General features: G+C 53.4%; 1 protein-coding gene across 4 annotated transcripts in view; it reads left to right on the top strand.

Annotated features, from left to right (window-relative positions):
* Positions 1–7836, top strand: part of ODF3L1 (outer dense fiber of sperm tails 3 like 1) — a 61852-nt gene extending 54016 nt beyond the window's left edge. For all 4 annotated transcript variants that reach the window (XM_044978894.1, XM_044978893.1, XM_044978892.1 and 1 more), the window contains exon 5: positions 7016–7836. In XM_044978894.1, the coding sequence (XP_044834829.1) occupies positions 7016–7491 (476 nt within the window). In that variant the 3' untranslated portion in view covers positions 7492–7836. The remainder of the gene's footprint in view (positions 1–7015) is intronic.
* Positions 7837–13997: the final 6161 nt, after the last annotated feature.

Raw genomic sequence — 13997 nt, 5'->3', positions numbered from 1 at the left:
CAAAACTAACAAATACCTGCATGCAAATCCCTCCTGCCGGTGTCCTCACCATTCAGAGAGACCTGTGGGTTTTGGGCCACCCTTTTAGGGTGGCCAAGTGCTTCCTGCATCCCTCTCCTCCTGCTCAGCCTTCAGCTTTGGGTCTCTCTCCTCTCCTTCTCTGAAGATGACTGGTGAGAGAGCTTCATTTTATAAAGTTGCAGTCCCCTGTGTCAGGTGACCATCCTCAGTCACTTCAAGTCCCTTGTCAGGTGATCCATTGCTTGGTTACCATTTCACCTGGAAGAATGGGTTTCTCTGGGTGATAGCTAGCTCATTGTCCAAGGTGCTTGCATTTCAGCAGGAGGTCCTCCAGGTTAATGACCCTTGATTGCTCTGCATTGTCAACACTTCTTGGAATCTTAGTCCAAGATGGAGGCAAAGAGACAACAGGGAAGGTGCTGGACAGTCTCACAACCAAAATGGTGCTCACAAAACAAAATGGAGACCTACACTACAGATATGGATTAAATCGTCATGGTGCAGTCAGACCTGTGAAAGGAGAGGAGATGATGGGGAGTCATGGGGACAGAGCTGGGGTTATTTGTGTGGTCAAAGGAGGGTATATTGTTTCGGCCCTTCTTAGATGAGAGGTAGGAAGGTAAATCTGAGGCGCTCTAATAAGGATTTGCCTTGAGAATCTGCCCATGTGGCCATTAGAGGGGTCCAGGGAGAAGGCAGAGATGAATGAGGGTGATGAGCATTCGGGTTCCTGACTGCCACCTTGGCTCTGCAGGCAGGCACTTGGAGAGTCACTCACTGCTCTGGTCCCAGCTGTCCCTTGTCAAGCACCATGGGCAGAGGCAGGAGGCTTCCCTAAACTAGGCTGCAATGGAACCAGGTGAGGATTATACTGACCAAATCCTGCCCCCATTGCAGTCAAAGGCAAGGCTCCCATTGGTGTCAGTGAGACCAGGGCCTGGTCTGTTTCCTCTGACCCTCCTTCCATGTGAGCAGAGGTGCCAAGGGCCCTGCTGGCCCCTCCCTGAATCTGCTTGTGTTTGGGGTCATTTGGCAGGATCCTGTTTGACTGGTCACCTTGGCCCAAGCTTCTCCGTGGCCTGTGCGTTACGATGAAGATGGAATGAGGGCCAGGCTTCTGCTGCATAATAAACAGGGATTTGCCAGCAAACTCGCGTGTCCCTGGCCGTCACCTCATTCCCACGGCCCAGTGGGCGTCTCCCCCTTGGCCTCATGCCCGACTGGGCTGATGTGTCACTGCCCCGACCCCCTCGAGCCTGCTCCATGGCGATGTTTACCCCAGAGGGAGAGCGGCAGGAGAGGGAGGTCTCTTACTAAGTTCCCTGGCAATAGAGAGTAACATGCCACCCGCTCTCTCTGGCCTGTGCAATGCCCCTGCCTGCTCTGGCTCTGATCTGCCTGCCGGTCTCCTGAGCCTCGTTTCACTGTAATGCTGTAGGGCTCTGGGGTACTGGAACAGGTGTGAGAAAACCACAGTGAAGAGACTTGCCCAGGCCCCCAAAAGGAGTGGAGAGTCCCCCGGAGCCCCCACAGTTACTGCTCAGAGAGTAGGGCTGGGAATGTGTCATTTACCAACCCATCTCCTGAATGCTGTGGCATCAGGGCATGACGCTGGGCACCTGGCTACCCCCTCCAAGAATGGCCCTCAGCCCTGCGGGAGGGGACATGTACTGAAGGCAGAAAGGCCAGCCTGTGCCTGAAAACCACTTGTGTGTGTGTGAGAAACACTGTGCAGCTGTTTGTCCCCCGGAGCAGCAGGGTGCTGAGCAATGTCGGAGGGGTCGGCATTGGCTACTGGCGGTGCTCTCTGTCTGTGGGAAATCCAACACACTGAGATGGTTTCTTCAGGAAAGCATCAATAACGTTTACAATGGGACAGCCCTAGGTGACTGGCTAATGCCCTAGTGACTCCTCCAAGGTCGGAGCAGCCCCTGCACCCAGGAAGGCTGTAGTTACCTTGAGTCCTAAGGCAGTGCCTGGACCCTCTTGGTCTGATGTCCCAGATCCATGTCTTTGGAACAACTCCTCTTTGTGAGCTGGAAATGGGGTTGTCCCAGGTGGTGTCTCCTCCTCTCCTTGACGCAGGCCCCTTTCCCTTCCACTAGAGCCAGAACAGTGGGTTGCCCCCAGGGATCAGCACACCTTTGGGTGGGCTCCTGCGCTATCTAGTCAGGGGACTTGCTTGGTCGTGACTCTCCATTGACTAAGGGGTATGCTAGTATCTTCTTGGTTAGCCAGGATATGAGGAGATATTTGACTTGTATCATGGATGGAGCTCTCATTGACTTCAATGGGAGCTAGGCAGAATCCTCTATGGGTTCCAGGGAACACAAAGGGTGGGATTAGATTTCTTAGTGCATCTAAACTCTTGTGCATGGGGTTGGGGTAGTACAGGAGTGCATTGTCTTCTGGGCTTCAAAAGTTGCTTTTGGACATGTGAGTCCCATTGAAAATGTGTTCTAAAGGGAATCACATGTAAACCCCGAAGGCAGCATGAGAGTTTCTTGGAGTCCCCAGGTGTTTATAATATCCGGTGGCAGGAGACAGCTAATGCACAATTTGCCTCTGTGGGGGGGTGGTCACCAAGCCCTTTAGGGCAGGAGTGGAAATCAGCCCTGGGAGAGGGCTGTGGCTGGGGGCAAGCAGCCCAGGCTGATTGGGGAAGCAGCCTCAGCTGTGGCCACGCCCTAATCAGGGCCCAGCTGGCCTTTATAAGAGGGCAGTGGGCTAGGAGCAGATAGATACTCTCTCTCTGCCTTTAGAGGGAGATGGGCCTGGCTGCTGGGGAATGTACCTGGGTACCTAAGGTGGAGCAGGGCTGGGGGAAGGCAAGAGGCACTGGGCTGCAGGCCTAGTAGAAGGCTAACTGGGTACTGGGGTTGCAGGGGGCAGCCCACAGGTAGGCAGAGGCAGCAGGTACAACCCCCCATGCCTGTGATGAGTGGCTTATACTGCAGTCTGCCCCAGTGAATGGGGGCTAGATGGAGACTGGGCAGTAGCCAAAGACTGAGGTGAGGTGGGGATAGGGGGTGGGGGTTCCCCTGGAAGGGGGAGACCCAGAGACTGTGGGGTTACTGCCAGGGGGCAGTGCCCCAGTAGAAAGGGGCACCGGGGTCCAGGAGGGACATGGGGGGGGGGCAAGTGGCAGCAAGACATTGGCCTGCAGAGGGTTCTCCAAGACAGGAAAAAGAGCTAATTCCCAGGATACCAGCAGGAGGTGCCACAGGGGTGAGTCTCTCACCGTTACAGCCTCATATAAGGGGATCTAGAGGGCTTGAATCCAATGAGAAGGCAGAGTGCTGGTGCAGCCATGAGGAGAGGGGATGGGGCTACTAGGGGAAAGGCAGGACAAAAGAGAGACCAGACTGTGCTAGAAGCTGTTGCAGGTAGCACAACATCTGACAAAGCCCTGTGGCAACTAACTGTGATTTAATGGTTGAAAATGTCATTCAAACATTGGAATATGTGAGTTTTGCCCAGTGCCAGGCATCGTGAGGGCAAGTGATCTTAAACACTTTGGGCTAGATCCTTGGAGTAAATGGGTATAATGTCATTGAATGAAATGGAGCTGCATGGATTTATACCAAATGAGGGTCTGGACTGATTCTCAGGGCAGATGCACAATGCCAGGGCTGGATTAACCTTTTGTGGGCCTGGTGCCAAATGAATTTGTGGGCTCCCATGTAGTCATTATGGATCCCTTCTGAGTGTGGACCTGGTGTGGCGGCACCATGGGTGCCATAGTATACCCAGTACTGAATCTGAGACATTTTTCATTTTGATCACACCTCTGCTTAACTATATGTATTGCCATACCCAGCTTCCTCAGCCCCCAGTTTTTCTCATTGGGCTGTACACCCATGTGGGTTTTCCAGTGTCCACAGTGAGCAGAACTTTCATAGTGATCAGGGAAACGCCCCACAGATTTATCTCCTTCCTCAGTTAGACCTGCTATAGTCATGTCTCCAGTACCACCCTATTTCACTAGCCAGTGTATGTGATCCTGGCCTTAGCTCCATAAAGTTCCACAGTCAGCAGATACCTGATCAATTCTGACAAATTCCTCCCCCAGCACCCATCCTGCCATTTGAGCAAGCCACTTGCAAACATCATTTCTCCAACCCTGGCTCAGTGAGCACTTAGCTCCTGGGAACCTGCAGTTACCAGCCTTCTTTTTCCCTTTGCTCCCATCTATGTGCTATTCCACGACTTGGTCATTGACACCTCTCCCCATGCTTGTTTCCCTTCTACCTTTGGAGGTGCTCCCCAGACAGCTGGTCCTATTCTCCCCCTGCAAACCTGACCTGCTTCCACTTTCCCTGCTCCCCTTGACATTCCTGTCCTACTGGTGGCCTCTGTTCCTTGCGGTTAACTCCAGTTTCTTTATCTGCTCCAAGCTTAATGGCCCCCAATAGTCACAGAGCCACCTGCAGCTTCTCTGGCTACAGCCATGGGGCCAATTGCCAGAGGCCAGCCTTAGACAGGTGCACCTACTAGCTGTGGGAGGGGCAGCAATTCCAAGGCTGAGCATGCTTGAACCTTGCAACGGTGGCACTAGGGATTCTTAATCCTCAGCACTGGCCTTAGGCAGCTGTAGACTCTGCAGTTAGGTGCTTCCCTACTCCAGGCCAAGGCTTTAAGTACCTGAGATGCCCATCACCTGCAGGGCCCCCAATTCCTATGCACCCAACAGCTAACACATAGTAGTGAAGTAGGTCCAGCCTGGATGATTTCTGAGGCTGGGGTGCCAGGAGATTCCACATCCCTGAGCAGCAGCTCTGCAACAAGCTCACACAACCCCGCTCTGCTGTGGGACCGGTACCCTATGAAGACAGTGGAGTTACCCCATGTTTCCACCCAAAGCCTGTTGAAGTCGGTGGGAGTCTTTTCATTGTCTTTAATGGGCTGTGTATAGAAGCAAAGGAGCTAATTCTAGACTCTAGGAGTACAGTGCATTCTAAAACTATGCTGCGCTGGTTTACTATTGTAAACAGGAGGGACTCACATTACCTATTGACAGGTTTCAGAGTAGCAGCCGTGTTAGTCTGTATCCGCAAAAAAACCAGGAGTACTTGTGGCCACAAGTACTCCTGTTTTTTTTGCGGATACAGACTAACACGGCTGCTACTCTGAAACCTGTCATTATAAAATTTGTTAGTCTTTAAGGTGCCACAAGTACTCCTGTTTTTTTTCACATTACCTAGTGCATAATCAACACGTCCTGCAGCACGTAACTTTTTCTGAGAGGCCTCCCACCCAATTACTAAATGTAAACCTGCTTAGCTTACAAGGTTTGAAAATACCAGGTGGTATGATTACAAAAGCAAGGTGCTTCTGAATTCAGTAGAAATTTTGGATGTGCACAGAATGGTTTCTGCATGGTTACAGAACTGCAGTAAAGTGGAACGATTTTCAGTTTGTGTGATTGGAGGATATCCGGATCCATATTGTAAGACTGTCCCACATAATAAGGAAAAGTTGAAGTGCCTTTGCTGTTCTTTTGTTCCACTCTTCAGTTCTGTGGGGAACTTGCCAATGCAATATTACTGTCATCTTTTTAAACAAACAAAACTAAAAAAACCCCAGTAATGGTGGTTGAATATAGCAATTCTGGTCCTAGTTAGGATTGGGAAGAGCCAGCATTTGTTGCTCAATTTTATCCTACTTTTTCTACAGTAAATTACAGTGGATCAGTATTTGATTTGGGAAAAATGAAGTAACAGAGAGCAGCCTAAGCTGAACTTGAGTGCTCTTGAACTTTGAGGGTGTTCAAATCTGGAAAGGAGGTGCTAGATTCCCTTTCTGACTATTAGATAAATCTGAAAAGGAAAAGCCAATTTCTGCTTCTATGTCTCAGAAGTGGAAATGGAGTCACATCCTCCTGTGTGCCTGGTACAGTACCTAAAGCTGCCCAGGTCATCTAGTAAAGCCTTTCCCCTCGTACTTATCATTTTAACTTTTCCTGGTGGGGTCCACATACCTCCCTTGCTAGGCTTCAGATAGAGGCACATTGTCCATTCATTCCACCCAATTCCTTCTTTGGGGGCTGCCAGCCAAGGAAATCTTCTGAGGGTGATATGTGGGCCAAAGCCTTCCACTCCTTGTGCATGCATGTTCCTCATTTACAGTACCACCCTCTTCTAGCAGCCAGCTCTCCATTGACAGCAAGCCGGTGCATTGGGTCTCACCAGCTCTGGCAGCTTCCCCACTCCATCCCCCTCCCTTTCCTGTTGATAGCTGCCAAGGGAATGCTGGGAAATGTAGCTCCTTCCCTGCTCCAGGGCCGACTCTCCAGGCAGGGAGCTGGCCAAGGAACTACTGCTCCCAAGGTCCCCTGGGCTCTCGGCTCCCAGGCTGGATCCCTGTAGGCAGAGCATGAGAGTTGGAGCCTCCTTGCTGGTCTCTGGGTGCGGTGCGGGTGATACAATGTGGCAGGGCCCTGGTGCAGTGCACAGTATATCCCGGGTTGTCTGGCAGTCTGCCCGCCCCAGGGGCTGGCTGGGCCTGTGGGGGGTAGGTGTTCTCTGGGACTGGAGGCTGGGCGTCGTGTTAACCAGGGTGCTGCTCCTTGCCCTCCCTCAGGGCCTCTTGCAGTGATGCGGTAGAGAAGGAAGTGGGTGTGAGGGGCCCTTCTGAGTGTGGGCCCAGCGCCATGGAGCCATTGGCACCCTGGTAAACCTGGTACTGCACAATGCCCTCCCCTGTTAGCATCCCACCCCACAGCTCTAAGAATGCACCCTGACTGCTGGGCCCCTGTGTACAGGTCTGCCAATCCACCTCACTTCTGTCCTCGCCATTTCCCCAGGCCAGAGACACTCTAGTAAGACAGAAACTCTTTTGAAATGCAAGCCACATTTGAAGTGAGGTCTGTAGTGGCCAAAGGCCTGTTGCATGACCCCACAATGGGCACCACAGAGTGCAGCCAGCTTCGGAAGTAGGCAGAACCTAACTCTACCGTAGTAACATTGATCCCAAACTGCCTCTTGGCTCCCAGGTTGGATGAGCACACCTGCCCCGAATGAATACCACACAGAGAAGGTGCATCCGCAGGGGGAACCTTATGCACCGGCTTATTCCTTGGCCGACCGCACTCGCTACCGTGAGAATGATCCCAATCCAGCTCCCAATGCCTATACCCTCCCAGGGACACTGGGACCCGGACTTCCCATCAAGCCATCTGCCCCCTGCTACAGCATGGCCTCCAAAATGGATATGCGGAGGAATGCAGAGATGCTGGCAAGAGTCCCTGGCCCAGCATCCTTTGTTGTGCCCGAACCGAATGTCTACTTGCACCGGCAACCTGCTTACAGCATGTTGAGAAAGTACAAGTTCATAAGGGACTCTACTCCAGGGCCAGCGGACTACAAGACCGGCCGTGTCACCATCATCAAGCCGAGGGCCCCGGATTTCAGCCTGGGGATCCGTCACTCTGAGTACCTCACCCCCTTGGTTATTGATGTTATGGAGTGAGCCAGGCCACTACTCTGGGCTGTGGGGCTGTTCTTACCCTGAGGCCCCCAAGCTGGGCCATGACCATGTGACACCAGCATATCACTGCATGTTAGCCCTAGCAGTTACCCCACACTTGAGGCCTGATTCAAAGCCCTGCAAAGTCAATGGAAAGACTGCTGTTTATTGCGGTGGGCTATGGATCTGGCTCTTGGCTTGAGACTTTCTGACTTCTGTCTGTGAGGTTCACAGTGTGATATGACTGCACTTGCCCACTGCTACCCCCACATCCCTGGGCCCTCGCCCCGCCCCCGCATGTCACTGAATGGTTCACTCCTTTGTTTCATTTTTAAAATAAATCAATAAAGCCTGTTAAGTTTTAGCCTGGTTTTAGGGCGTATTGGGTGAGGAGTTGAGCTGTGACGTTCCAATATTATCGGGGTTTCCAGCTCCTCCCAGGTGCAGCATTGGTCAAATAAGGAAACCCATCGTTAAAGCCACATAAATATTAATTGATGTATTTTTAAAGGAGCTGATTCCCGACATGCTTGGAGCAGAGAGCTGCTGTGTGACCAAAGGATTCCCCCGTGGGCAGGGCACGCACATGCTCTCTGGGTGGTTAGGTGGCACACAGGAGATGGTCTTTTGCACACCACGGGCTCCGTTCTCTCCTGCATTCCAGCTTTGCTCAGAGGGACCCTGTAAGGGAGACAGTTACAATTCCCTGATTCAGCAGCTCTGGGGGGCACTTTGACTTATGCCCCGGCCTGACGTACGTTATGCCAGTGGAGAATTAGCCAGGGCTGGCTCCAGACCCCAGCGCGCCAAGCGCGCGCTTGGGGCGGCATTTTGCCGGCAGGGCGGCAGGCGGCTCCGGCGGACCTTCCGCAGTCATGTCTGCGGGAGGTCCACCGGAGCCGCGGGACCAGCGGACCTCCCGCAGGCATGACTGCGGAGGGTTCGCTGGTCCCGCGGCTCGGGTGGACCTCCCGCAGGCATGACTGCGGAAGGTCCGCCGGAGCAGCCTGCCGCCCTCCCAGCGCACCCTCCGCAGGCGCGTCTGTAAAAGGTCCCCCGCAGCCGCGGGACCGGCAGTGCGCCCTCTGCGTCATGCCACCCTGCTTGGGGCGGCCAAATTCTTAGAGCCGCCCCTGGAATTAGCATATCAGAGCTCTGCCCCACTACACCGTCAGCCTGTTCCCAACCTGTCTCAGCCCTCCCTGGCATGTCACCTATGCTGGGGTGCAGGGGCGGCTATTGCAGAAGCCGCTCTGCCAGCTTCCCTGGCTTTATGCCTGCCGGGGTCCCCCCCAGGAGAATCCTCTGCTGGCCATTTCTGGCTGGAGACCGTCCTCTTGGCACCCCCAAGCAGCGATGCTGCACAGCACAGAATGCGCCCTGAGTCAGTCATTTTCCTGGACTCTTCTGCAGGAGCCTCTTTCTGGTTTTCTGATGTCGCTGACACTTGCAGAGAGGCCAGGGACCAAGCGGGCAGGTCACAGGGCCCCTCTGAAGGGGAGTTCCTCCATGTCAGGGAGGAGGCCATCTGGTGGGGAAGGGAGGGGCACTCTGAGGGGAGCTTGTACTGCCAGCTCCCAGGCCTGTGGTGTTTATTCTGGGCATAATGAGGGGCCTGTTCGTAAAGCAGTATGCCAGGCCACCATGGGATCCACTAGCCACACCGAAACCCCTCTCCTGGATCTTCGTTTGCATGCAGTCCGTTGGGGCCCTTGCTCAATGATCTACTTTTGGTGGGGTTGGGAGTGGTAATTAACAAGCAAGGCAGCCAAGTGTATTATTAAGGAACAGCTACAGCAGGTGACATGTCAGAACCAAACAGCACATCCTGCTCATTGCCTGACTAAGGTAAGGTCCAGGCGGGTGCAGGACATCTTGTTGTGCCTGCAATCCACAGGTAGCACAGGCTAGGTAGTGCGGGGGTTGGTTTTGTAGTGGGGACCGGTGGACAGTGCTAAGTTAACATAGGGCATCAATGGATACATTCGTGGGGAGGAGGCATTTGAGAGCCTCCTTGAGAGGACACCAGCCCTGCATCCTAAGTGAGTCAGCTGACATCACTTACCTGGTACAAAGACCAGCCTATCTGATCTAGTGCCAACATTCTCGTTCCCTACCGTGGGCCTGAGCAAGAGCCCATTGAAGTCACTGAAACTCCCATTGAGACCTGTGCTCTGCAGCTGGGAATTGAGGGCAACATGAGCTGATGAGTAGGACAGACTGGGAGGTCAGCTTGTTGAGGAGAGAATGCCCTGCAGCCGGGTAGAAGGAAAATGGGTGGGGATTAGGTGCCAGGGGCTCAGAAAGGGCTGCCATGTCTGAGTTGAGATGCATACGTGAGCAGGTGTGTATACAGTGCATGTATGTACCTATAATGACCCCGCCGACTTGGCTTTGAACCTCAGACTGCCAGCACTAAAAACATGACCCTCTACAACTTGAGCTAAAGGAGCAACTCCCTCACCTGACAGTAGTAGTGGGCTGGTATCCTTGTATGTGGGCCAGCTGCTAACCAGGGTACAGCGATTGCTGTGTTAGCGGGGTTGCACATACAGTGTGCATGTTGAGATCAGGGTCAGCTTTGGAGCTGTACGCCCATTACACTGGCAGAGGACGGCCCGATAATTGACCTCTGGCCAAGGAAGCTGTGCTAGCAGCGCTCTAGGGAAGTGTGCTGGACCAAAGCTCTCAATGGCAAGGTGCTAACATGGTTCCCGCACCCAGGGCCTAAAACTCATGACAGTAACAGATAGAAGGCCTGATCCTGAGCGGGGCTGACCACATATCCTGATTTTATAGGGACAGTCCCAATATTTGGGTCTTTTTCCTATATAGGCTCCTATTATCCCCAACCCCGTCCTGATTTTTCACACTTGCTATCTGGTCACTCTAGGCTCAGCGCCTCCTGCCAAGTGCTGAGCACCCACTGCAGGAGCTGCTGGCACTCGGCACCTGGCAAGATGGGGCCCCAGCTCCTTGGGCCTGACGCCCCGTTTGCCCTGCACTTCGGCCAGTCATTTGCCCCAGGGGAAAGGGGGGATAAAATGCTACCGAATGAGAGTAGCAGTGATTTGCACTGGAGGGAGCATCTGCTCAGGCTGCAGTGAAATGGATACAGCCGCCGGAGGTGTTGGTGCAGACCTGTTGGCCTGGGAGAGAGACGAAGGATGGAGGAGGGGCAATGGGCAGATCTGAGGTTGGGCTGCTGGTTTGGGACTCAGAGGGGAGGACCAGGGCCTTGGGCTTGGGCTTGGGCTTGGGATTATTTCCCTCTCCTCAAGATGGATTTTACTGAACATTCCTGATTTCTGTGCTAACAAGAGCTGTTCTATGCTGTATTCCCAACGACTAATAACCCTTCTGTTTTACAGCGCTGGCTGAGAATCACTTCTGACTATGAAATTGGGGTGCATGGCCCGTTGGGGGCATATAAGGCTTCTCCAGGTGTTCCATCTAGGTGGACTCGCGGGGAGCCCACAGTGTGAACAGGGGGCTGAATGCTCCAAGGTCAGACCCAGGAAGTGCAAAAGCCGAGCAGGCTTCTTGCCCTAGTGAAAGTGTGTCCTGAGGAGAGACACGCTGCACCAGAGCACCGAGACTGTGACTCCATGGAGGTTCGAGTCTCTAGAGTTTTACTGACGAGATCTGAGCTGTCCTCCAGGAGATGGCAGCATCGCACCATGTTTTTCCTGAAGCTTTGACTGACTTCCTGCCTCCCCTCCCTGTGTCTGTGCCTCTCGAAAAGGCTGCATTGAGGGGTTTAAGAAGAGCGTGCAGATGCCACCAGCACCCTCTTCTAGTTATCAATGGGGCTGAGGTTGTGCTGATTGCTCAGAGCCGCAGGAAGGGTATCTAACCCCCTTGCATGCTTCAGCAGGGCCGATATTTCCTTCGGCATGTGAATGCTGCCAGCTCACAGTGAGGTTAGAGAAAGCCTGGCACTGCCTCTGCCTCCCATCTAGATGTAAGGCTCAAAACCTAGGCATCTTCCTTTCCCCCCTCCCCCACTATTTCCTTCTGGCTCACCTCTAGTGCTGGGTCTTGTTTACAGCCCCCCACTACCAGGGGACCCTCACCTGGGCTTAAGCATCCTCCATTGCCCCTGCCTCAAGGTGCTCATTTAAATGAATCCAGTATCACTGCACTACAGAGCAAGAGCCTTGTGATTAGTGTGGGTGACGAATGGTTCGAGAGGGCTGGAGAGAAGCCAATAGGGATGCCAAAGGGCAATACTACGTCTGCCGTGGAGGCAGAGAGTGTGCAACCTGGCTCTCTGACCAAGCAAGACTGAGCAAGCTGCAGCCATCCCCTCCCAAGGAGCTGGAGCTGATGTTACCAGGATGAACTGGTGGTAAGCAGCTGCTGTGTTTATGGGCTAGTAGATTAAAGCAGAAATGAAGGGCAAGGTTGATCTGGGGTTGCAGTTTTCACATCTCCATTTGGCAGATGGTGAGTAAATTTTGCATGGTCCAGTTGTTAGGGGCAATGCAGTGGGACTCAGAAGATCTGGGTTCTAGTCCCAGTTCAGCCACTGGCTTACATGTGCCCACTCTGTGCCTCGGTTTCCTCTTCACCTCTTGCCTAGTAAGCTCTTTGGAGCAAGGCCTGTATCTCACTATGCATACAGCCTGTATACTATGTACAGCTCCTAGCACAATGAAGATCTCAGTTCAGCCTTTTAGGTGCATAATGATAAACAAAACTCATCTTGGGGGCTAAATTTTATGAACCGATTTGACTGTATTCGAAGTGCCTCTCTGTGCACTAGGCACCTGTGTGGACATTAAAACCAGAGCAAAGGGCTAAATATCCCTTCAGAAAATGCACTCTGCCTGCCAAGCCAGCCTACAGCATAGCCCGCTTCCTCGCACCCTGAGCCCATATAACTGCTGCAAGCTCCGTCATCAACAGCAACCCGCTACAGCGAAGGCCCTTGGCCCATCCCTCGGGGGGTAGCCTGGGGGTATGTCTACACAGCAGCTGTGAGAGTGGCATACCTGTGGCACTGCTGTAGTGTCGTAGGTAGCGGAGACACTTCCTAAAGCTATGGAAGGGGTTTTCTGACGATGCAGCTAATCCAACTCTCTGAGAATTTTTTCATCGATAGTTTTAAGTGTAGACCAGGCCTGGGAGACTGGATGGGACCAGATGACCTGAATGTTAACAGAGCTGAGCTCTGGCCAAGAGAGTTCTAGAGTCGAGGGCATCTTACAGAAAATGCCGTACCCTTCCAAGCCAGGGTGCTGGGACGCTGAGCGCCTCTGCTGTGTGTGGTCCCTCGGGTAGCCAGAGCCCCAAGCCAGGACTGAATTCCACACATCAGAAGCGAATTGCTGCGCTGTGGTACAGTGCGCTCAGAGCAACAAGCGCCACTCAGGAAGCAGGCAGCCATTATCTGCCCTGGCTGGCGTTTTCACCCCACTTGGGGTGCCTTGCAGAGGGCTAGGCTGAAGGTGACAAAGGCCTGGCACCAAGAGGCAGCAGCTCAGAGGAAAGGTGCATGCTTCCTGAAGGACGGCAGGCCGGGCCACTACTACTGGCTGGATACCCCGGGGTTTGGACATGCCCCCAAATTGCAACTGTATGTAACCCTGGGCAAGTTCTCTTTCTGCTGTGCCCTCCAGTTTCTTCTCCCAGCCCACAGCCTCACATCAGCCGTACCCAGTCTGAGAGGCAGCCGGCCAGCTCTCTTTCATGTGCCAATTTCATTCATGAGCTGGGTGTGCCATCAGCATTCCACTGGCACCTCAGCCCAGCCCTCCTCAATAATGCTGCTTAAGGCCTTGATAGACACTGAAATGGAAGGGAGACACAATAGAGCCCTGTGGTATCCTGCCTTCGAGTACGTCTGGGGAGTGCCCTCTTGGCTCACTCAGAGCTATGCTGGAGTGACTCTTTGCCCCAGCTAGGGACTACAGCCCAATCCCCACCATCAGTGGTATGAAGGCAGCTGAGGGAGCCAATAGAATCATCAGGGCTGCTTGAGCTTCATCCATTTCCAGCAGGAGATCATTAGCGCAACTAAAGCCGTTTCTTTACCATGCCTAGGGCTGAAAGCTCCTAGCCCCCTAGAGTGTGATAGCAGGTGTGGCGGGGACACACATGACATTGATCCATCCCCGGCACCCAGAAGATGACAGTTCAATTGCCAAGGGATGGCAGGGCTCGGGGCTGGAAGCCAACTTCCCCTGGTTGGCTGGTGCCGATTTAGCTGTGAAATGGCCAAGTTTCACTGTGAGAAGTGAGCTAAATACAGATTGATGGGCTGGGATTGTAAGTTGGTGATGAATGAGAGGTCAAGACAGAAGCTGATGGACAAGTGACCTTTCCCCGCGATGCACTGGGCCTGCGAGCTTCTGCCATGTCACTGTGCTCTGCAAAGGGGTTGTCCTGCGGGGGTTGAATGCCACAGGCAGCAGCCATACGGCATGGTGGCGAGTAGATTTCTGTTATAGGCACCAGATGCAGGTGTGATTGCTGCCATCCATCATGGGGGAACAGAGTAGAGA

Source organism: Mauremys mutica, chromosome 11 (genome assembly GCF_020497125.1).
Source record: "Mauremys mutica isolate MM-2020 ecotype Southern chromosome 11, ASM2049712v1, whole genome shotgun sequence".
NCBI classification, from domain to species: domain Eukaryota; kingdom Metazoa; phylum Chordata; order Testudines; family Geoemydidae; genus Mauremys; species Mauremys mutica.
The sequence above is the reverse complement of the archived record's forward strand: the minus strand, read 5'-3'. Positions and strand labels throughout refer to the sequence as shown.